The sequence below is a fragment of the Portunus trituberculatus genome, chromosome 19 (assembly GCF_017591435.1).
Source record: "Portunus trituberculatus isolate SZX2019 chromosome 19, ASM1759143v1, whole genome shotgun sequence".
NCBI lineage: Eukaryota > Metazoa > Arthropoda > Malacostraca > Decapoda > Portunidae > Portunus > Portunus trituberculatus.
In genome coordinates, this window is record NC_059273.1 from 5,310,018 (window position 1) to 5,335,000 (window position 24,983).

At 43.5% G+C, this 24,983-nt stretch overlaps 1 protein-coding gene across 1 annotated transcript in view; it reads right to left on the minus strand.

Moving 5' to 3' along the window:
• LOC123506322 (titin-like) overlaps nucleotides 1–24,301 on the minus strand; it is a 170,244-nt gene extending 145,943 nt beyond the window's left edge. Inside the window, 18 exon segments of the mRNA XM_045258289.1 lie at nucleotides 314–1,111; nucleotides 1,221–1,763; nucleotides 1,872–2,059; nucleotides 2,181–2,262; nucleotides 2,517–2,660; nucleotides 2,777–3,034; nucleotides 3,216–3,359; nucleotides 3,505–3,731; nucleotides 3,849–4,054; nucleotides 4,279–4,461; nucleotides 4,671–4,835; nucleotides 5,100–5,259; nucleotides 5,447–5,685; nucleotides 5,971–6,335; nucleotides 6,531–6,666; nucleotides 6,962–7,133; nucleotides 12,392–12,437; nucleotides 23,813–24,301. Of these exon segments, the coding sequence (XP_045114224.1) occupies nucleotides 314–1,111; nucleotides 1,221–1,763; nucleotides 1,872–2,059; nucleotides 2,181–2,262; nucleotides 2,517–2,660; nucleotides 2,777–3,034; nucleotides 3,216–3,359; nucleotides 3,505–3,731; nucleotides 3,849–4,054; nucleotides 4,279–4,461; nucleotides 4,671–4,835; nucleotides 5,100–5,259; nucleotides 5,447–5,685; nucleotides 5,971–6,335; nucleotides 6,531–6,666; nucleotides 6,962–7,133; nucleotides 12,392–12,437; nucleotides 23,813–23,954 (4,198 nt within the window). The 5' untranslated portion in view covers nucleotides 23,955–24,301.
• Between the last annotated feature and the right edge of the window lie 682 nt (nucleotides 24,302–24,983).

Below are 24,983 nucleotides of genomic sequence, written 5' to 3' on the forward strand. Positions count from 1 at the left end.
CAAATGGACAAGGGCACTAGAGTTGGGTGGAGAAAGGGCAACAGGGCATGGGTCAATGCTACTGCAACAATTTATTACTGGGGAAGGATTGGGGGTCCTGGTCATGGCTACACAATGAATTACCTTATTCCAGGATAGGTGAAACATATTGCTTACAATAGGGTAGTTCAGTACTATATATAGGAGTAAACACACACACACGAAGAAAAAAAAAAAAAAAAAAAAAAAAACACCAAATACAGAATAAAAAAAATCACCAGTGTTCCTCTGAAATCAGTATGACATGCAAATATATTTATGTGGCACAACTTACCAGTGACTTTGACCGAAGCTGAGGTGACAGCCTGACCGAGACTGTTGGTAGCCCTGCAGGTGTAGATGCCCGAGTCCACAGGGTACACACTCAACAGGTCAAGGGCCACGTAATCAAAATCATAAGCTGGCTTGAAACGGTGGCCAACCTTGAGAGGGGCATCATTAAAGAACCACTCAACTCTCATGGAGGAGTCCCCAATGGGCTGGAGACGGGCCTCCAGGTGAATGTTGGTGCCCTCAACAGTCTCGATGTTCTTCAGTGACTTGACAAAGTTCGGCGCTGTCTTTATCTCCATCTGCTCCTCGGTGGTGCGGTGGTAGCGGGAAGCGTCCTCCAGGTAATGGATCTGCTCCATGGCACCATCATGCATGGTGTCAGTCTGAATGTCGCCGGTACCTTCCACACGCACACAGGCTGAGGTGTGGGCGCTGCCGAGATAGTTTTCAGCACGGCAAGTGTACTCACCAGAGTCGGTGGTGTACACTCCTAGGATGTCAAGAGCAACAAAGCCAAAGTCAAAGTAGGTTTTGAAGCGTGAGCCGATGGTGATGGGCTTGCCATTGCAGAACCATTCCACCTTCATGGTTGGATCATTCATGGGCTCAAGACGAGCCTCCAGGTGGACATTCTTTCCCTCAGGCATGGGCTTGGGGTCTTGCAGTGGCACAACAAATTCAGGCTTGGATTTGGTAAGTTCCTCAATATCATAGTGAGGCTCCTGGTGGCGGCGCTCCAGAGCAGCCGTCTGTTTGAGGGAGACTTCATGCATAGTGCTGGTGTCAATGCCAGCACGAGCTGTGGGAAGAACGTAAAATGTCAGTCTTGTCTTTAGAATTTAAGTATATTTTCATTTGTAAGACAAAATAAAAAAAAAAAAAGAAATAAAGTGTATGTAGTCACTTACTCTCCACCTCCATGACAGCACTGCTCTGAGCCTGACCCAGAGCATTGCGGGCCACCACAGTGTATTGGCCAGCATCAGACTGGCGGATGTCAGAGATGTCCAGAGAGACATAGCCAAAGTCATGGTAAGTCTTGATGCGAGTAGCAGACATGATGGCCTGCCCATTGAAGTACCACTCAACTGTCAAATTTGGGTCACCCTGGGGCTCAAGGCGAGTCTCAAAGTGAGCCTTCTGGCCCTCAACAATCTTGTTTGTTCCCTTCAGAGGACCCAGGAACTTGGGTGGCATGGAGATAGTGGTCTCCTCTGTCTCAGTCCTCTTGTGGCGTGAGGCATCCTCCAAATACTGCATCTTGGCCATTGTTTCTCCATACTGAGACTCTTCCTGCTCTGCCTTAGAGATGACAGTAAGCTTACAATCGACGCGGGCCTCTCCCTTAGCATTATAGGCACGGCATGTGTAGATGCCGGCATCCTTCATGATAAGAGCCTTCACAGTCAAGGCAACATAGCCAAAGTTGAAGAAAGAGGTGATGCGAGAGCCTGTTGACATAGAAGTGAATGAGGAGATTGACAAAATGCTTATATATTATCAAAGTTTCTTCAGTCACAAAATCTATGAGAGATTGCAGATAAACATGAGATACTCACTGGCTTCCATTGGGCGACCATCCTTGAGCCACTCAACCTTGAGAGTGGGGTCACCAATGGGCTCCAGGCGGGCTTCAAAGTGGGCAAAGCCATTTTCCTTGGCAACAATATCCTTCAGATTTGTCTTGAACACAGGAGCAGTGATGGCTTCATCCATTTCTGCTTTGGTTTTGGCCAACATTTGTTGTCTGAAATTGAAACAACACTTAAAAATTCAAAGATCCAACAGACACACTTTATTATTCCCATGTGGCAGAAAATGAGCAAATCATGATGCTTTGTGCAGAACTTCCAGCACCACTGCCTCACCTGTAGGCCTCCATCTCCTCCACACTCTTGATGTGCTGTGCCTGCTCTGGGATGCCCAGGTCACCAGTCACAGTTGACATTGCTACAAGAGCAGGAAAGAGATTATCATGCATCCGAAGAACTGTTGTATAATTCAATGTTCGCATAAACAGTCTGTCTTAAGAATACTAAGACATCCTATTCATATTATTTTCTGAATATAAAGCTTTAACTGCATTCAAGATGAATAATAGTGAAGAATTAAATACTTGCTATTCTAATTTATGAATACACAATGATAAAGTTACTGAAGACCATAGAAGGTGACATAACACTATACAGTAATTTAATGCTCACAGATAACTCTTATGGTGGCCTGGCAAGAGCACTCCCCAGCCTTGTTGATGGCACGCACAGTGTAGGTGCCACTGTCCTCCTCACGCAGCTGCATGATGTTGAGTGCCACGTACCCAAAGTTGTAGATCACATTGATTCGGGAGCCTAGGGGGAAAGAAAAAATTGTTTTGAATTTATGGTGCATCCAAGAAGCAGTAGAACTATATGCAAAACTAATGCCATATCAATTTATGCTTGTTTTCAGTTACATAGTCACTCACTTGCAGTGATACTCTTGCCATCCTTGTACCACTCAATGCGCATGAACGGGTCACTCAGGGGCTGGACCTGGGCCTCGAAGTGGGCATACTTGCCCTCCAGGACCTCCCCAAGGTTAGTGAGGGGCTTGATGAAGGTGGGCTTGATATGGGAGGACTCATCCATGGAGATGGTTCGCTGGAAGCGTGACTGGTCCTCCAGGTAGCCAATCTGCTCCAATGCCTCAGGATGCTGTGTTTGCCTCTCAATAAGAGGCCGGTCTGTCGGTATAATACATAACCCTCAGCAAGCAAATTCTCCCCTTGGCAAAATAAATACTTCACAACATTTCATTCAAACATAAATATGTATACAGTAAGTCTCTTAAAAGAGTATGTTTAAAGGTAATAATATGCTAATAAGCCTGACAAAGAAGAAAGAGTGAGTTATCCCAAGACTCACCAGTGATCCTGAGATTGGCGGACGTCTCATCTTGTCCCTTGACGTTGGTGGCACGACATGTGTACACACCAGCATCAGCAGTAATCACATTAAGGAGATCCAGAGCCACAAAACCAAAACGCCATGTCACGGTGGCTCGGGAACCTGCACAAAATGTGTCACATGAGTGTTTCCTGAATTTGAAGAACCATATGTCATACTTTTAAAAATAATTTTGGAATATATCAATTAACATGCTTTGATGAAATAGTTCTAGTTCCTAAAAGAAAGAAATGCAAAACAAACTCACTTGCTGCAAGAGGTTTTCCATTGTGGAACCACTCAATATTCATTGTGGCATCACCAATGGGAATCACTTTAGCTTCGAAATGGGCTCTTGTGCCCTCGACAATATCGATATCCCTCAGGGGATGAGTAAACTTGGGGTGCTCGGGTTCGGGTTCCTCAGGAGCCTTAGGCACGTGGTGTGAGCGCTCCACAGGGCGCAGAATGATCACCTCGGGCTCAGGCTCTGGCCTGAAACAGATCAACACCGTGACATGTTTGTGGCATCATGAGGCATTGTGTGGGCTGGTGCCATTCATGGAAACAATTGACTAATGTACATAAAAGAAACACAGTACAGTTACTTACTCAGGCTCGATGAGTTTGCCTTGTTTGGGGAAGTGAGGGCGATAGGGGGCAGCTGGGGCAGGGGGCTTGGGCAGCTGTACATGGAGGCGGGCACGGGTGGCAGTGGAACCAGCAGTGTTCTGGGCGTTGCACTGGTACCATCCGGCATCAGCTGCACCGGCACTCAGCACCTGTAGGCATGAGGCGCCGTTCTGGTCGTACTGAATCTGAAATGGCAAAAAGTACATGTTCATCAGCAGATGTGAAAGCTTAGTCCAATAATGATAGTATTTTGATAAAAGCTATAACATTAATATACTCTCTTTTAAATATTCTCCTGTGCATTCACTTGATTTATTCTCAACATATGTCTAAAACTGACATTTCACAACATGTCTAAAACTGACATTTCACAGATCAGATATAAGTAATGAGAATTATTTCAACTTACCATAACATTATCAGTGTTTTGAATTGTGACGCCATCTTTCTGCCATGAAAGGAGAGGCATGGGGGTGCCAACAGCACGGCACTGGAGAACAACAGTTTCTCCCTCAGAAACGCTGGTTTGCTGGAAGCGTTCCACAAACTTGGGTGCAACCATCTGTTGTGTCTCCAGCACATTAAGCTGACACTGTAAGGACAACATTTGATTAGGCTGCTTCTTAAATAATTAATTGTTCTAGTATACTTAAATCTGTTCCTGGAGATCAAATAATTCATTTTTTCACATTAACAAACCCCTCCTAAAAAGTCAGATATGAATTCTTTCCAAATGATACCCTACAAATCCTATGCAGCTTCACTGTGGTTCATTCTTTTTCTGATCATGCTAGGACTCACCTGGCAGGTTGCCTCGCCAGACTTGTTACGGGCAACACAGGAAATGGTGCCAGCGTCGCTGAGTGCAGCTCGTTGGATCATGAGGGAGTTGTAGCCTGCCTCATTGACCAGAACCTTATGTGTGGCATCGTCCACCACTTGGCGTCCATTGATGTACCATGTTACCTGCACCAGGAAGGCATCATATTGTTGCAAAAACAAGGGATTGATAATATATTTACAGTTTCTTTGACAAAGAAATCATAAGAAAGTACCAGTCCTTTACCATCACAAGAGCTAATAATTACTTACCACTTTGTTCTCAAGAAACATATATGTATAGTTACTCAATAAGTTACAGAATGACAAGTCTAGGCCTCATATTTTCTGGAGGCATTCTTTCACCCAGACACCTGCGCAACATTGGCAGGGCGGGGAGGAGTGGCTCACCTCAGGATAGGGGCGGCCGGTGGCACGGGCCTCAAAGCGCACCAACTTGCCCTCCTGCACCTGGGCGTCGGCCGGCCCCCGCACAAACTTGGGCTCCAGATTCTTGCTGCTGTCATCACCGGTGTCATCTGCTGCTGGAGGGGGAACCTGCTGCTGTTCCCTGTAGGAGTAGTGAGGAAGACACCATTACAGACTCATCTCGAGGCACCAACTCATCCAAAAGTACAGGCATCACAGAATTATGCACATTCCAAAATATATTTATCATTTATTAAACACATCACTACAATAATGACATGGATAAAATTGTGAACTCTGAGTGACTTATGGAGTGCAACAGATCTTACATCCTCTCAGGGCGGATGATCTCACGCTGGGGGGAGTCCATGACCACCTCCCCGCGGGGTACCACGGCAAGCTGAGCCGAGGCAACAGTGCAGCCAGAATTGTTTTCAGCCAACATTGTGTAGTAGCCATTGTCGGATGCATTCACCTGTTTGACCACGAGCGTGACCTGGCCGGCAGACTGCGTCATCAGGTATTTGTCGCTTTGCTGAAGACGCACTCCGTCCTTGAACCAGATAGCCTATGGAAGAAATGAAGCATTCAGGTGAGACCAAGAGAGTGAGCAAGATTATATATATATATATATATATATATATATATATATATATATATATATATATATATATATATATATATATATATATATATATATATATATATATAAGCGGCATTTGCATGGAACATAATGGGATGTTTCATAGTGACCATAAAATATTTAGCTTTAAAGATAAAGCTGAGTAAACAACAACACCAGCACTCAAGACTACTATCTCAGCCGTCCCTGGCACAGCAAGGAAACACTTACCCTAGGGGTAGGATAGCCATTGACTTTGATGGTGAAGGTGGCATTGCCTCCATCTGTGACCTTAGTGGAGCGAGGCTTCTGGAGGAGCTGTGGAGCTTGGGGTGGACCCTGGATGGCCCCCTCTTCCTCCACCACCTCGCCTGCCATGCGGACGGTGAGGGATCGCCGGAATTCAACCTCATGCAACAGGCGGTACTCGAAGGTGTCCACTCGGAAAGACTGCATCATTCCATTTTGCATCGACAACATTTGTTGCTGCTGCTGCTGAGAAATTTGTTGCGACACATGTTGTTGCTGCAAAAAGGACTTCTGCATGGTCTGTTGCTGCTGCTGTTGTTGACGCTGCTGCTGCATCATTAAGGCCGCTGCAAGAGACAAATATATAATTAATTATTTGAACACAGAAAGAGAATTACATATCTACACTTTCAAGTGGCTGTGCAGCATGCCTCATTTGGAGGGTTCTTTTAGAAGGTTGGGGTTGGTAAGGTTGGGTGAGGCATGGTTGAGGGATTTGCTATGGATAGAGGGGAAGGGAGGGAGGTGGAGGGACTGCCTACCTTCCGGCTGAATGTACACAGTGCAGATGGCCTCTCCATACTGGTTGGCCGCTGTGCAGGTGTACTCTCCCTCATCACCAGGACCAATGGCAGTGATCAGAAGTGTCACTGCGCCTGTCGCTTCGTCATGGGTCACCTGCAGACGAATACATCATTAGAGAGATAACAAGCATCTCAGTGGCCTGCCTCTGTCTCTCTCTCTCTGAGTGGGTCTTATTTTTCTTTCAATGGACTTTTTTTTCCTCTTTGTTGCCCTTGGCCAGTGTTCTCTCACATTAAAAGGTCTGGTAAATTGATTGCATTAAGTAATAAGAATCTCAAGAACAAAAGAACAACGAAAATTTGGAAGTTGCGAAAAGCCATCAAGCTTACAAAAGGCAGTTTTTTTTATTTTTTTTATAACCTTTTGACATTATAAAGCGCTGCTTCACCTGGTATTTGGAGCCATAGACAAGTTTCGCCCCCTTGCGGGTCCAGGAGACTGTTGGTTTGGGGTTGCCAGTGATCCTTCCTTCGAAGAGGGCATCGCCACCCTGGGCAAACCGAGCATTTTGGAAGATCTGCGCGAACACGGGTGGTGACGCACCTGGCGGTAGGCCCATGCTGCGGGAGGAACCGTGGCATTAGGGACGTGAAACAATCTTATCTAGGTATTTGCTATCACTGTCATTAAAAGTAAATTAGTTTTCGTACATAATGTGAAGTTAATAAAGATACATGACATCAACCTAAAGCTTTCATGTTGGTGAGATTGTCACATCTACACAAACAAAAAATGGGTAGATGAAGATACTGGGTCTGTTACTTTGTGTATGTGTTCCATCCAAAAAAAATAAAAATAAATAAATAAAGAACACACACGTGATTCAAATGATAACTACATAGTGACACCATGTTCTAAATCTTCAATAATGCATCATACTCAAGTAAACTTGTATCGTGATGGAAATGAGTGTACGGTCTATACCCTCACGACACACTCCGTCACCATCATTATCTCATGATCCCAGCCTCTTTGATTCCAGGCAGGACAAAACCTTCCTTCAACCTACACATCCAACGGATATACCCTTTTTTTTTTATTCTATAGGAAAGAAAATTAACGAATCTTTTCCCCGAATCTATATTATTTTATCATCGTCTTCTGTTCATGAAAAAAGTCAACGCTAAGGCACACTACATTTAATTAACTCTTGGTAATACTGCCTCAATTTAAGCCTCATAATTCAGAGTACAGGCTGTGTGCTACCTCCACCACGTGAAAAAGAACACCTGAATCCATAAGACAGCTAAGTGAGTGAGCATCTTACGAATAAGTGGAATTTAGATGAGAGGAAGATAGAAACTAGCACAAATGAGTGGAAGACAATAAGAGGGAAACATGAACAAATGGACAGTAAAGAAAGATGGAAGTATGATAGATAGGTGACAGGAGGATAATACAGTGTGGGAATATACATCCATATGAAAATAAGAAAGATGATGTAATGAGGAACAAGAAGAGAAAGGGAAATTACACATATTTTTTTTAAACACACAGACAGACAAAAGAGGAGACCAGTCGATATATCCAAGTGAAAATAAAAACACTAAAGAAATAAAATAATGAGAAGCAAGAAGAGAAGAGGGGATAAAACGCACATATTTGAAGACAGATAAGGAGACAAACAAAATGAGGAGACAAGTCGATTTATCAAGCTGAAAACAAGAAGAATGAGGAGGAGAGAAAGTAAAAGGAATATAATTTTCAGATAGATGGACAGAGACAGATAGACAGAAAACGAGGTCGAGGGGTGGACATGTCATGATGGGCAGGCGGGGGTGCAGCGAGGCAGGCGTGGGTGTGAGACAAGACCTTCCGGCACACCTGGGGCCGCCACAGTGCCAACACGGGGGCGTCTGTGGCACCCGAGGCACTACCACACCACCACCATCACCACCACCACAAATAGTAAGAGGAAGATCAACAACGAAGGTGACGACAAAAGTGCATGTGCCTTCCTTTTGCGTCTCTCTCTCTCTCTCTCTCTCTCTCTCTCTCTCTCTCTCTCTCTCTCTCTCTCTGGTAATCTCAGCTATCTGGCTTTTCCTACCCATTCCCTTCTCCTTCTCCTCCCCTTCCCTTCCCCCTTCATCTCACCTGTTCCCCCATTTCACCTCCAGCTGTCCTCACTCCCCCCCTCCAACACATAGCTCACCTGTCCCTCCCTATAGCCTTGTCAGGTGTATCATCTTAATTAAGAGTGTACCACCTTCGTAATTTATAAGGTGAGGTGGGCAGGTATGATAGGTGTGTGTGTGTGCGCAAATTCTCTCTCTCTCTCTCTCTCTCTCTCTCTCTCTCTCTCTCTCTCTCTCTCTCTCATCAGCTTGGCGACGACGAAGTTACGGAAATAATTCAACGCAGAAGACGTGGGAAGGTGGGAATGTTTGCATGAGGGAGAGGGAGAGGAAGGGAGAGGGGAAAGAGCTAGGGAGGGATTGGATGAGGGATTAGGAAATGGATGATGCAGAGAGAGAGAGAGAGAGAGAGAGTAAAGGCATGATTGTGATGTGTTCCGTGGTATGATGCCGTGGGATGACATAATGATGACATGATCAGTAGGTAAGGAATGAGATGAAGTGACACGCTTGTTCCTCTTTTCTCCCTTTCCTTTTCCTTTTCTTATTCCTTTACCTTTTTTGACCGATTTTTCTTCGTTTTTCTCCTTTTCCTCCTTTTTCTCTCATTTCTCTTTCCCTCCTTTTTTTCCCTATTCCTCTACCATTTTTGGCCTTAATTCCTCTCCCTTTTTTCTCCTTTTCTTCACCCTTTTTCCCTTTTCTTTCATTTCCTTTTTCCCTATTCTTTACATCTTTTACTTGATTTCTTCTTTTCTCATTTTCCTAACACTTTTTCCCCTTTCCTCTCTTTTTTCTTAAATTTTCCTTCGTTTTTATTCCCCTTACTCTTTTCACCTTCATTTTTCTCCCATAACCTCACTTTTCATTTCCTTTTCTCTGTCCCATTGCTCAAATTTTAGCCTTTTTCACTCCCCTTCATTTTCATTCCCCTTTCTCTCACTTCTGTATTTTATCCCACTTTGGTTTCTTTCTCTCCTCCTCATTCCTCTTCCGTTTTTTCACTTCCCTATCTCTTCTTTCCTCTCCTTTCTTTCACTCATTTACTTTTTATAACTTTATTTTTTTTCCTTTATCCCCGTTTTGTCCTCTTTCCTTCGTCTTGCTTCTTGTCCTGCCTTCCTTTTCCAACTTTTAAAACTTTCTCCTCTTTTCCCTTTCCTTCCCTTCCTTTTCTTCTTCCTCCTCCTTTTCGCCACTTCATTCCCACATCCTCCCTTTCCCCTCCTTCAATCATCTCCCTCCTATTTCCCTCACCTCCCTCTTCTTGCCACTCTTAATGGCGAGGAAAAGCAAACGTGAATTAGAATAGAAGAACATGGGGAGAAAGGAAGCATGAGTCTGCCTGCAATGGTGGTGGTGGTGGTGGTGGTGGTGGTGGTGGTGGATGATGGTTGTGGGTGGGTGGGCATCCCTCTCCGCCCACTCTTTTGGCTCAGCATCGAGGTGAAGAGTGAGGTTTAGCACATTATTGCCCACCAGACTCATATACGGCGCAAAGTAACGTGCAAGGCGAACACGGCGAGGAACACAAAGGAAGATCAAGAAGAAATAGTTACTCGTAAAATAACTGGAACATAGGAAAGCTGCAAGAAGTTATTGATTCTTCACGTGACTGTTGTGTATGCAAATCTGTTGTATGAGACTATGAAGAGAGGAGGAGGAAGAGGAGGAAGAGAAGGAAAGGAAGAAGGAAATGCCTGAGTAAGAATAAAACATAAAAAAAGAACTGAAAATAAAGGAAAAGGTATAAGAAAGGGAAAAATGAGAAAATTGCATGGTGAAAAAGAAATGGAGATGAAATAGATAGAAATAGGAAAAGCTGAGAGAGAGAGAGAGAGAGAGAGAGAGAGAGAGAGAGAGAGAGAGAGAGAGAGAGAGAGAGAGAATGAAAAAAAGGACATTACAGAAGACAGATAGAGAACGGATGGTATGAAAAAAAGAAAAAAAAAGAAAAGAAAAACGAAAAGGAAAGTGGAGTCAAAATTTGAGTCACAACCCCTCTCTCTCTCTCTCTCTCTCTCTCTCTCTCTGCGACGTAAGGGGTAAAAATAAGAGATACAGAGGCAGCTTGAGTCTCCCCCGCGCCCCAAAGACTGTTCTATAATTACTCTCCCATGTAGCTCCCCCCCTCCAACACAGGCCGGCACCCCCCAGACTTTTTTGCCGGGCGCTTAGGGGGGGCTTGGGTGGCGGGGGGAGAGGAGGGAGAGGGGAGAAAAGGTACAGAGAGCAGGGAGGAGAGGAGAAAAGGTGTAGAGGGAAGGAAGATGTGATGGGTGAGGTGCACAGTAGGGGGAGAGAGGGATGGAGGTGCTGCAGGGAGAACGGAGAGGAAAGTAAAGGTGTGGATGAAAAGATAGGGAGAGTTAATGCAATTGGATGGGGAGAGAAAGAGAGGAAAGGATAAGGAAGCTGGTGGATAGAGAAGAGAATGAAGGTAAGGAAACAAGACGGGAAAAATTATAATAAAAAGTGGATAGGAGAAAAGAAGGCAAGAAAGGGAAAGGAAAAGAGAGATGGAAGTGTTGCAGGGAAGAAGGAGAGGCAAGTAAAGGTAGGAAGAGTTAACGCAATTGGATGAAGAGAGAAAGAGGAAAGGATAAGGAAGTTAGTGGATAGAGAAGAGAAGAGAATGTGTATAGGAGAAAAGAAAAGAAGGCAAGAGAAAGGAAAGGAAAGAATGAGAGAAGGGAAGAATGATAGGGAGGAAAGAAGGAAAGCAGAAAAATAAGTGAAGAATATAGGAAATTCTCTCCACTTTCCAAGGACAGAGAAAAGAGGAAAAATTTAGGGAGTAAAGGACGAAAGATGAGGAAGAGATAAAAAGGAAAGAAACGAAGTGAATTAAAGATGGAAGATGGAGGAGAGAGGAGAGAATAAGACAAAGAAGATAGAAAACAAAAGAAGAAAAAAGAGAAAAGCATGTCGAAATGAGGCAAAGGTAAAAGAGGAGAAGAGAAAGAGAAGAAAAGGAAGAAGAGAATGAGATATAAACTTGGGGAAAGGAAGAGATGTGTTGCAAATAGAGGAAATAGAGAGGACATAGGGGAGGGGAGAGAGGAGAGAGGGGAGAGGGAGAGAGGGGAAGAAAGAGGAAATGAGAGATACCTGCAACAGAGGGGAGGAAGTGGAATGTTGAGAGGAAGTACAAAGAGAGGAGGAGGAGGGAGAGAGGAAGGAGAGCACGTGATGAGGGTGTACTGATAAGAAGAGCAGAGGGAGTGGGAAGGAGAGAGGAAAGTAGAGGCAAGGTGTAACATGGATAAGAGGAATGAAGAAATAGAAGGAAGATATGAAGATAAATATAAGAGAGAAGATAAGACAATAAAAACAAGAATACGCAAAAGAATACAAAGGAATAACAGACCAAAAAAAGCATAAGGAATTATAAAAACGTATGCAGTATTATTGTAAGGGAGTGGTGGATGGGAGGTGCCTTCTGTTGTAGAGAGTGGTGGGTGGGGAGGAGCCTTTTACTGTCCTGTCCTGCTTCTTCATCTATTAGCTAATTCGAAGTTACCAGATAGCTTTGCAAATATCTAAAGGTTTGTTGCTGTTTGATTTTTCTTTGTATTTTTCATCCTCCTTATTTTCTACTTTCTCCTACTACCATTACCCCCCCCCCACCACTACTTGTACTCCTCTTCCTCTTCCTTTTCCTCTTTCTCCTACTGTCACCACTACTACCACTACCACCATCACCATCACCACCACCACCACCATCACTCAATACTCACGGGATCATCTGTGTTGGGCCCTGGACCCTCTGGACGCCTTGCTGGACTGCAATGGAAGAAGAGAAGAACAATTAACATCTTGAAAATAATGAATGAAAAAAAGTATTCTTCTGTTCTACTTTTTAACGTCTATTTGTTTATTCACTTATCTATTTGCCTGTTTGTTTATTCTGTTTATTTATTTTTTGCAATTATCTAGACTGGAAAAAAATGGTTGTGTCTATTTGAATACGTTACTATCTATTATCATTTCTTATCTATCTTTTTACTCTTATACTCGTCAAGAACATACAAACTGCAGAAAGTATGTCGATTCAATAATGTATAAGAGAATGAAATAAAAAAAAAATCCACGTTGAAAAAAGAAAAAAAGGTATGAAAATCTAAATACGGACATGACTAGATATGAAAAAAATATATATATATAAATGGAACTCAAACTATAATGAACTAAGGTGAAGAGAAGCCAATATTAACGAAAGAATATGAACAAAATGAATGAATAAGTAGAAAGTTTAGTTTTTGAGTTTATTTTTCATTAAACACATTACCTTTCTTTCTTCTTATCTAATGAGTTACTTTTCCTCTCCCTTATCCTCCATGTATGTTACTTTATTTCTCCCTCCTCATTCAACGTGTATTTTTCCTCTCATCTCATCCAGTGTGTTCCTTTCCTCTCTCTCTCTCTCTCCTTATCTAAAACATTTTTCTCTCCTAGTGTGAGTTGTCTTGCTTTCTCTCTCTCCTTATCTAACGTATTATTTTCCTCTCCTTATCCAGTTTTGTCTTCCTTTTTTTGTCTCTTCTTATCTAACGCATTATTCTTCTCTTCCTTATCTAATGTATATTGCCTTCCTCTCTCTCTCTCTCTCTCTCTCTCTCTCTCTCTCTCTCTCTCTCTCTCTCTCTCTCTCTCGACACATATCTTCCCTTACCATACTCAAGTTACGAGCGGAACATTACCTTGAAAACTCGGGCCAGTACCTTGAAACGTTTGGCTCTCACAAGAATTCTGCCTTAGATAAGTCGAAGTTTAAAGCTGACATGTTTAATAGTGTCCCCCATTAATGAAGTGTTGCCGTAAATACGAGTACATGCAGATTTGAATTTATAGACTGATGTATTTCGTACGTTGGTTCATTACGTATTTGTATTTGTATTAAAATTCCTTGATTGTTTACGTCCCGTTTTCTTCACCATTTTCTTTTCGGTTTTTAGGGGACACTATGTGAATCTATAGAAAACGACGTGGGATAATTGCAGTTTACTTTACTTTTTTTTTTTTTCAGAAGTCAGCAACAATATTCCCCTTCTTTCCTTTCTGACCTCTCCCTCTCTCCATTATTATTATTATTATTATTATTATTATTATTATTATTATTATTATCATCATCATCATCATTATTGTTACTATTATTATCATTACCAATTACATAACATCGCTGAGTTACATACACGCCTTCCTAACTCTCCCTCTCTCTCTCTCCCTCTCTCAAACCAGTTATTTTTACGCCACGATACCTACACCGGCCTTTTCCCTTGGAGGAGGAGGAGGAGGAGGAGGCAGCTCGGGAAGGGTGCCAGGAATGTTAAGGCCGAGTCTCCACCACATTCCTCCACCACAACCACAACTAAATTAACCAAAAACTCTCTCTCTCTCTCTCTCTCTCTCTCTCTCTCTCTCTCTCTCTCAGATCAGGAAGTTTTTTCTCACAAATGTACGATGATAATTTGTGGATGAAAACATTGTATCTTAACGCCGCTCTCTCTCTCTCTCTCTCTCTCTCTCTCTCTCTCTCTCTCTCTCTCTCTCTCTCTCTCTCTCTCATCATTACACCAGCATGTCTCGTCATTACTTCATACATCATTGCCACCTGAAGGCCTTGACACACCTCACTATATCCTCCTGTACCCTTGCTATGCCCCTATCTTCCTCTTATCTACCCTCACCCTCCTCCTTCCTCATGCACTTGTCCACTCTTGTCATTAACCATGTCTTGTGTAGCTTCTTCCTTGTTTCTTGTTCATTGCTACGCTTCCTTGTCTTAACAGTCTCAGTTCATAAGGTTCTTATTTAATTTCTGGTTTTATGTTCTTGGATCGTGTTCAGAAACGCTTTGCTCTCTCACCACGGCTGTTTTCAAAGGCCAAAAAGATGATTGGATGGTTCTCAAGAGAGTTTTTCCTGTTTATAGTGTAAAAGTCTTGTTTAAACTGTCACTGGATGTATATATATAAGAGTTAACCCGTGTGATTTCGTCTAGACCCTTTTGACAGTAATCGAGGTGCAAGCAGAAGTGTTGAGGTGTTGAAGTGTTGTACTGTACCTTATTTCAGTTGTTCGTGCTAGAGGTCACTATAGTACATCACTCGTTTCTACTTTACTGTACATTTTGTTTCGTGAATCATCAGCATGTCTTCCTTTAGTGCATTCAAATACCTTTCCTTTGGTCTGAGTCACCCAATCATTTTATAGTTGTAGTGATAATATTTTGTTTTGCCTACATGTTTCATTCTACTTGCTTTTCTTCCTTACCTTGTATTTTTTTTTTTTTTATTAAAGTGTCATCCTATTTGAGTCTATCGCATTATTTTATTTTATTTTCTGTAGTCCATCTCTAATCGTACTATTATATTTCATGCTTTATTGGGTGTCTAGTCCTGTGTCTTTTCCTCCTTATCCTAGCATGCTTTGATGTATCTTTAATTGTAGGTACTATTGAATGTAGACTCAACTTTAGATTTCAACATTATTTCTTTTCCTCTCTTTTCTATCATACTTTCGTTTCCTTTACTTTCCCATCACTATCCTATCTGAACCTGACCCTTCCTTTCTCATCCAATTTCTTTCTTTTCCTTATCCTATCGTACTTTCGCTTATCTTTCATCGTATCATCTAAGCTTCATCACTATTATCCTTCCTTTTTATATCGTATCAAGCTTCTATCATACCTTCGTCTACCAATTATCGTACTGACATTACAACTTTCTTCGATAGCCGTGGTACAGTGGAACCATGCGTGCTTTGGGGTCCGAGGGGCCTCCAAGCACCCGAGTTCGAAGCCTGTCCACGGTCCGAGTGTAGGTTGGGCTTCTTCACTCGAGGTAATGGTTTCCTAGCGGGTGGGCTTTGAGATAGGAGGTACCCCAAAAAATATCACCTTTTGCCCATAAATTTCCGTGAAAAGCCCACACGGTATAAATAAAAAAAAAAAAAAAAAGAGAATAGGATTTAGCGATATATAACTGTCTCTTTGATAACTATTTAACAAAGAAAAAAAATTGAGAAGACATGAATTAATGGAGTGAAGATGAAATACTGGTGATGGGGAGGAAGAAGAAGAAGAAGTGATCATATTGAGCCATAGATGGTAGGAGGAATGAGGAGAAGGGCTGGCACGCTGAAGGGAGTCAGGTGGTGCCTCGTCTTGGTCAGAGTGCCACGGCGGTGTGTCAACAGTGCCATCTGGTCAGGCCGAGGAGGGTCGTGAGTCATCAATAGAAGGAGGAGGAAAAGGAGGAAAAGGAGGAGGAGGAGGAGGTACAGGAAGTGGTGGATGAAAAGATATTGGTGGTGGTCGTGGTTGGAGGAGGAGGAGGAGGAGGAGGAGGAGGAGGAGGAGGAGGAGGAGGAGGAGGAGGAGGAGGAGGAGGAGGAGGAGGAGGAGGAGAAGGAGGAGGAGGAGGAGAAGGAGAAGGAGAAGAAGAAGGAGGAGGAGAGAGAAGAAGAAGAAGAAGAAGAAGAAGAAGGAGAGGAGGAGGAGGAGGAGGAGGAGGAGGAGGAGGAGGAGGAGGAGGAGGAGGAGGAGGAGGAGGAGGAGGAGGAGGAGGAGGAGGAGGAGGAGGAGGAGGAGGAGGAGGAGGAAGAAGAAGAAGAAGAAGAAGAAGAAGAAGAAGAAGAAGAAGAAGAAGAAGAAGAAGAAGAAGAAGAAGAAGAAGGTGAAGGAGGAGAACGAGGGGGAGAAGGTGAAAAAGGGGGAGAAGGTGCAAGAGGAGGAGGAAGACGAGGAGGAAAAAGAAGGCAGACGAAGATGGCGAAGCATAAATAGATGCATGATCACTACCTCTTCCCCCTTCACGTCCTCTTCTTCCCAACACACACACACACACACACACACACACACACACACACACACACACACACACACACACACACACACACACACACACACATTTTTCCCGGACTAAATAATTCTTTTCGCCGCATTAACTCATGAATATAAAAAGAAATCAATGAAAAAACAGGAAAAAATAAAAATTTGTCACACTTATTAAAAGCTCGCCACTGAACGTTCCTCTCTTGGCCAGAATTCTCTCTCTCTCTCTCTCTCTCTCTCTCTCTCTCTCTCTCTCTCCCTTGGCTCGCTCTCCACTTCCCTTTTGCGTCGTTCCCTCAAAATTCACTGCTTATGGCGGTGACCCAAATGCACCAGCTCCCCCTTAAAATACATAAAAAACGGTCTCGCCTCTCAAGTATAGAAAATGGGACATGGTTTATTACTCTACTGCATCGTTTTCTTTTCTTTTTATCTCTTTTGTATTGAGGGATATACTTTTTATCTCTCTTTGCCTCTCTTATACATCCTATCTAAATAATTATTCTAACTCTTTTCTTTCTCTTCTCTATGTTATTTTCTCCACTTCAGTACTTTTCTTCCTTTTGTTTATTCTATTTCTACTTCTCTTTTCATTCTTATTTTCTCTTCCTCCAACCATCTTTCTTTCTGTAACGTCATTTTTATCTACCTTACTCATTATTTTCTCGTTCTTTTAACCTCTTTCATTTCAACTTCTCTTCATTTACTCCTATTTGTTATCCTTCTTCCTCCTTTACCAATATTCTCCTACAATATTCTCCTCCTCGTCTAGTTTATCTCCCTTCATCCTTTCATTCCCTTTCATCTATATTCACCTTGATTCACGCTTCCCTTTGTCATCGCACTCTCCTTATCTAGTTCCGCGTCACCTCACCCTACATTCCCTATGCTTTCCTTGGCCCACTGACACGCCTATCTACTGCTTCTTCCCTTCACGATCTCTGCTTTACCCATACCTAGAGAGAGAGAGAGAGAGAGAGAGAGAGAGAGAGAGAGAGAGAGAGAGAGAGAGAGAGAGAGAGAGAGAGAGAGCGTTACAATTTCCCTTTCCTCTTCTCTCTCTCTCTCTCTCTCTCTCTCTCTCTCTCTCTCTCTCTCTCTCTCTGATCTCCACGTCCTTGAAATTACTTGGTCAAGCTTCATTCCTAATTATTGCTCCTCTCTCTCTCTCTCTCTCTCTCTCTCTCTCTCTCTCTCTCTCTCTCTCTCACACATCCCTTCCATTTCCTTTCCTATCTTTTTCCTTTTCTCTCTATCTCATCTTCCCTGCAGGAGAAAGAAAACGGAATCTAGATACAATGGACTCAAGATCTTGGTAGTATGTGAAGGGAATGAGAGAGGAAGGAATGACCTGCGAAGGGAATGACTAAGAAGAAAGTCATAATAAATTGCTGTTATGCACGTTTCTTTCCTTAATATTCTCTGATGGTGTCTAAAATATGCTGAAGTTCATCCGGTCATGGTGAATACGTGGAGGGAATGAGTGAGGAAGGAATGAACAGCGAAGGGCGTGACTGGGAGGAATGTTATATTACTGTTATCCTTGTTCTTTTTATCTTTCTTTTTGTTTTGCATACATATATACACGCAAGCAGAGAGAGAGAGAGAGAGAGAGAGAGAGAGAGAGAGAGAGCGTTGTCATGTCCGTTCCTTAAATGAGACAGACGGAAAAAAAGAAAAAGTATAAAAAAAAAAAAAAAAATTGTTTGCTGCAGTCAACTTCAAATTAGCTTGACAGTGTGAAGGCTTCTGTGAGGGACGGGAGACGCGGGAGGCTGAGCTGAGTGCATGGGGCGGGAGGGGACGGGAAGGAAGGACAAGGCTATATATGGTTGCATAGACTTTGGCCCATATTTCGTCCGGCTGTATCTTCTCATAAGTTCTATTTTCAGAGACCATAGAGATGATTTATGTTCTCATGGATGTTCTTTTTCTTTCCTCATTACAGTCTGCTTGTTCAACTATCGCTACAATCAAGAAAACACGCTTTAAAACTGAGATAACATCCAGTGAAGCTTGTATTCCTATTCACTTCACTCATTTTATCACTAGAATCAAGAAAACACGCTTTAAAACTTAAATAACACCAACTAAACACTTTTTTCTACTTGTTCATGAGGATCTTATGGGTAAACTATCACTGGAATATGGAAAACACGCATGAATACTCCAGCAACATCCACTGCATCACTGGAAACACGAACGCATCCTTGAAGACCTCACTAACGCCCACTAAAGGCTGTTGGAACTTTGCAAATAAGGCACAGAAAAGTTTGATCATACGGTCTTGTGTCCCATAAAAGGAGATACATCAGTGCATATCTCTGTGTCCTAAAAATATCACCGTGTCTGTCTGAACAAGGGAGGTAGAGACGCGCTTCAGTTATTTCAGCACATCCATCAGGAAGAAAATGAAGAAAAGAGGTTCCAGAATATAAATGATGGCTTAGTATAAGAAACACGTAGACAGAAACACAGGCAGATGTAAAGATAGACAGGTGTTTGAGTCTCTTCAGCGCCTCCGTCAGATAAAAACGCTTCAATGTTGAAAAAAAACATGATACATCAGTAACAAAGATATAGAGAGAAACCTAAAGAGACAGACGCAAATATATACATGTCTAAATCTCTTCAGCGTCTCCGTCAGATGAAAAAATTAACAAAAAAATCTTACAAAAAAAAAATGATAGGTAGACAGAAAGAGGCAGATAGATAGGCAGCGTAGGACTGTCACTTCTTCAGCCTTGGGTGTGCTGCAGCCTTGTTAATGTGGTGCTAGTGTGACGGTAAGAGTGAGTGGTGAGAGTGAGTGGTAGTGCAGAGGTGTTAAGTGCTGGTGGTGTGAGGGAGTAAGTGTGGCTTGGTTTGGTATGTGTTGGTGCTTCTGGAAAGATGTAGCAGTGTGATGGTGTGTGTGGTGTAATGTGGCAGTGTGGTAGTGTGAAGCAAGTGATATTGGCCTATAAGGTGGTGTTTGTGTGGTGGCAGTGACGGTGAAGTGTGGTAGTATGTGTGATTAGTTTATGGTGTCAGAAGTGCCTCGGTGGTGCTGAATTATGTGACAGGCAGTGTGGTGTGGTAGAGTGGTGCCAGTTGGGTGTGCTGAGGTGTGACGCCAATGTGGATGTGTGGGAGGCAAGTGTTAATGCGGAGTGTGGTACAAGGTGGTGCACTGTGTTGGATGTGGCATGCGTGATTATATTGGTGGTGTGGTGTTAGGAATGTGGCGTGGCGCTGCTTGGCGGTGCTAAGTACAGGCGTGGGAGGGGGCGCAGTATGTTAGGGGCGTGGGGCGTGGGGCATGAGCATGGGGCATTCGAGCATGGCGAGGCTTGGGCTATACCTCGGAAGGCCATGCGGGCACCGGAGGTCACCCTCCGCTCCTGCTGGTAGGCCATCCTCCTCCTCCTCTCTCCTGCTCCCTCCAATCACCCTCTTCCACACACTCCCGACGGTGAACTGAGGGCGGTCCGCGTGAGGCGCTTTGGCATGGGCGCGGTGGGCGGGCAAGGGAAGGCTGGCCACGCCCTCCGTCACAAGTATGGGCGTTGACTCACCACCGCCTCACGCCCCTTGAATGCCTTCCAGGTTATGTTTAATTTTTTTTTTTATAAGGTTCCCTTTTTTCCGTAAACAATCTCTAGAGCATCCATATTTTTAACCCAGCGGGACTCAATCACCGCTCTGACGTAACGCCGCCGCCTCCTTCCCGCCGACCGATTCTTTTTAATAGCTCCCTTAGCTCCCCTCACCGCCTCGAGGCAGCTGGAACAAGAAATATCTGTGAACTCACACGTCGCTCGCGCCTCCAACATTCCATTAAAGGTAAAAAAGGAGACGGGGAGGGAGGGAATGCAGGGTGGTGGGTAGTGGTACATGGCCCATTCCTGTTCTGTACACAAGACGGTTGCATTACTCGGCTCACCCTAGAGCTAGACAGTGGGAGGAATGTGGGAGAGGAGGTGGGAGAGGAGGGGGGAGGGATGGGAGGACATGCAGGTGTGAGGGAGTATGACGCGTTAAACTTGGAAGGCACGAGGAAAGGTGAGCATGTATAGGAAAAGGAAAAGTGTTGTACATACATTTCCTTGCTTTTATGGATGTGTGGAAGGGATATGGGGAAATACAGGGGAAACAAATATAGACATACGATAAGAAAGAGGTGAAGGAAATAAGACGATGAGTGAAAACATTTAAAAAGAATAATAAATGAAGGAAAAATAAGGAAAAATAAAAGAAAGAAAAATATGCTCTTATTCATCTTCATCTCTCCCTCTTCCTCCTCTTCCATCCCTACTCCTCTCCCCTCCCATCTTTCACACACAAGAAGCCAGGAGCCGCCGCCAGAGGGCAATTCCGGCGTCGCTTTTTCTCCGCTGCTGCAAATACCGAGGAAGCAAAACACACACACACACACACACACACACACACACACACACACACACACACACACACACACACACACACACACACTAATTAGGTCGCTTTTCAATGAAGCATATTTGAGGGTAAATATTCAAGACAAGTGAAGTATTTACGCAGTTCTATCGACTCTTTGGCGGTTCAGTTCATGTATTTACGAGTTTGTTGTTCCAGGTCATTTTTTTTGTGACATTTTACGTTTTGTTGTTGTAGGAAATATTCGCTCTATTAACTTCACTTCTTTACTTTAAATGGATGATCACTTACTTTATCTTGAGGGTTTTTTTCCGGTATATTTAATTAACTTATTTGACTTTATATAAACTGAGATATTCGTTCCGCTAATTTTACAATCAAGGTTTATTTATAAGGATGATCGCTCTTACTTCTATCATTTATTTATTCATATTTTCTTGAGTGCGATATTCGTTTTAATTTCATCGATACTTTTTCTTCATTGTCATGTTTCTGTTTCTCTTAAGACGAAATTTTTGTTTACATTTTCTATACCACTCTGTTAATTCACTCTCACTACCTTTTCTTTACCGTCTCTGACAACAAAATAGAGAGAAAACATCACTAACATAAACACACACAAAAAAAAAAAAAAAAAAAAAAAAACACTGATGAAACACTACAAAACACACGCAAAAAAAAAAAAAAAAAAACGAACAAAAGCAACAACAACACACAAACACACACACACACACACACACACACACACACACAACAAACTCCCGAGCAACATGCCATCAACACAACACAGTACAGGACATAAGGAGCAACACAACACAAGGCGAGACAAGGGCGCGTGTCAGAAGCAGAAGCAGCAGGACCTTACTTAAGACAAACAAACAATTACATCGGGTAGTTTCTTAATTTAGAGCCATTTTAGAGACCAGCTGCTGGGAAGAGACAGAGGAGAGAGGAGGGAAGGCATAGGATGTGGAAGGGGAGGAATAAATGAGAGATTGATAAAAGAAAGAGCACAGAAAATGAATGAGAGGAAAGAGGACATGGTGGATGAGAAAGGAATGAATAAGAGAGAGGAGAAGTAAAGGGGATATGATGTATGAGAAAGGGATGAATAATAGATTGAGAGAGGAAGATCAGATAAATGAGAGGAAAGAGAGTAAGAGAAAGAGGAATGAATAAGAGATTGAGAAAGACAGAACACACAAGAGAGAGGAAAGAGGGATATAATGTATGAAAGAGAGGAAAGAATAAGAGAATGAGAAAAAAAGATCAGAGAAATGAGAGGAAAGAGGACAGTGTAAGAGAGAGAAATTAATGAAAGGTGAAGAACGATGGGAGAGATAAAGGATGGAAATGAGAGAGAATAAAGGAGAGAGATGAATGGAGAATAATTTAGTGACAGGAAAATTATAGGAATGTTATGTGAAGGAGAGGAATAAATGCAAGAAGTGAGATGCTCGGAGAGGAGATAAGAGACAGAGAGAGGGAAGAACAAACACATGAATGAAGAAGGGAAAGGAATAAATGAGGAGACAAAAATAAAAATAAGAGGGGAAGAAAGAGAAGAGAGGCAAAAACACAAAAATTTACGAGGAAATTCAAGACGGAAAAGAAAAAAAAAGAAAAAGAAGTGAGAGAAGGAAAGAGATAAAAAAGAAAGGAGAGAGAGAGAGAGAGAGAGAGAGAGAGAGAGAGAGAGAGAGAGAGAGAGAGAGAGAGAGAGAGAGAGAGAGAGAGAGAGAGAGAGAGAGAGAGAGAGGGAGGGGGGGAGGCTGTCAGGAGAAAGAAAGTTTAGCCAATGAAGACACACAGACGAACAGACAACCTATTAATGCACTGGTATATGTCTGCTTGAGGAGGCAATCTGCTTGTTGTAGGGGAGGAGGAGGAGGAGGAGGAGGAGGAGGAGGAGGAGGAGGAGGAGGAGGAGGAGGAGGAGGAGTGATCTGCAGTCCTCCTTCCCTTCTCTTCTTTCTCTTCTCTCTCATCTCTTCCTTCCTTTTTTCTCTGAATCCATAACTCTCTCTCTCTCTCTCTCTCTCTCTCTCTCTCTCTCTCTCTCTCTCTTTCTTTCTTAACCACCAGTTGAGTAATACAATTAAATAAACGAGAGAGAGAGAGAGAGAGAGAGAGAGAGAGAGAGAGAGAGAGAGAGAGAGAGAGAGAGAGAGAGAGAGAGAGAGAGAGAGAGAGAGAGAGAGAGACACGACATGGAGTGCCACGTGGTTGTCCCTTAGAGGCATAATGGCACGCAGGAGGAGGAGGAGGAGGAGGAGGAGGAGGAGGAGGAGGAGGAGGAGGAGGAGGAGGAGGAGGAGGAGGAGAAGGAGAAGGAGAGGAGAAGGAGGAGGAGGAGGAGGAGGAGGAGGAGGAGGAGGAGGAGGAGGAGGAGGAGGAGGAGAAGGAGAAGGAGAAGGAGGAGGAGGAGGAGGAGGAGGTTTAAGTGACACCCGTGGAGACACCTTCGCTCTAAAGACAGTTATCTTTTGGTCTGATTTAGTAGTAGTGGAAGAGGAGGAGGAGGAGGAGGAGGAGGAGGAGGAGGAGGAGGAGGAGGAGGAGGAGGAGGACGTATGGGTATGAGAGGCGCCACTCAGATCCTGGACAAGTCAAGATATGTCCCAGGCTCTCCTCCATTCCTCCTCCTTCTCCTCCAAACTGACCTGTCCCTGCTCCTCCTTCACCTTCTGGTTTTTCTCCCGTTCCTCCTCCTCCTCCTGCGTGACTCACGGTTTAGTCAACTTAAGAGTGTAATATCTAAGTATGTCTATCCTAAATTAATTATGTAAGTAGAAAATAAAGAGAAATAAAGAGAAAAAAGTTTTATCATTATCATTACTACCACCATCACCATCACCACCACCACCACCACCACCACTACCATTACTACCAAGAGGCGGGTTAGTATTAAAATCCCTCCACTTACATAGCTCCCAGGCCTCTTCCATCTCCTCCACCAATACCACTACCTCCTCCTCCTCCTCCTCCATCTCCCCCATCTCGGTGTCGGGGCGGTGATATAGATGCAGGGGCCGCGTCAGCCTGCCGCTCCCCGCCACTCCAGGCATGGCTCCTCTCTGTCACGCCCCTCGAGACATGGCATAGCACTCCTTAAGTCTCCTGAAGGTGTCCTGAACCTCTACACGTACACACGAACACACACGCACACTAGTAGTAACACGATCTCTTAAACTCCACACGACTAGAATTTTTCAGTGTTTTTTGTCAGTTCCCTGAATTTTGAGCACTTTACTGCCACTCCCCATGTGAGGATTAGGACACGACCACACTAACAAGGCTCTTAGGGCACTTTTCTATCCCTACGACACGGCAGCACCAGTTAGGAAGGTCAAGGGAAGAAGGGACGAGGAGGAATGACAGAACACCCTCGCTATCCCCAAACCAAGGGCGGACTGACGGGTTACGGGATGATCTGCACGAGAGGAGAGGAGGGGGAGGAATGGAGCGGCAGGGAGGAGTGGGGAGTGAGAGTGGTAAGAGGGTACTGCTAGGGATAATGTGTAGGGCAAGCTGGGATAGTAAAGTGGGAGTACAGAGGGTAAAGGACAGTAGCGTGAGTCGTGAGGGGATCAGGTGCATCTAAACAGGACAGGAGGCGGGAGTTACCTTGAGGCACCCCAGAGCCAGCACCCCACCTGCTGTCACGCTCCACGGTATGAACTCAAACTTTGCGGTGTTGGGTTGCTTCTCTCGGCAATAATCTGGTGGCTTATGATCTCGTTGCGGCGTCAAAATACCAACACATTTATTCGTGTCTTTATTTATTTATCTTTTTACTATTCATTGAGAAATAAGTGAAGTGGTTTGAACACTCAGAAACTCAATTAGCTTTTCTTTCTGTTGTTCTGTTTTGTTATATCTCTTAAGGAATTCATTATCGGATCTTTTTTTCCTATTCGTTTTTTCCCTATTTCCTATCCTATCTCCTACCCTCCAAGATACATGAAAACAAAATATGAATCAAAGTATAAAGCAATTTCAATCTCAATATTAGAATTCAGGTTTAAATTTACAAACTTAAACAAAATCATCTTGAGAAATCTAGACTAAAATTTTCCGTGTTTTCCTCCTCCTCC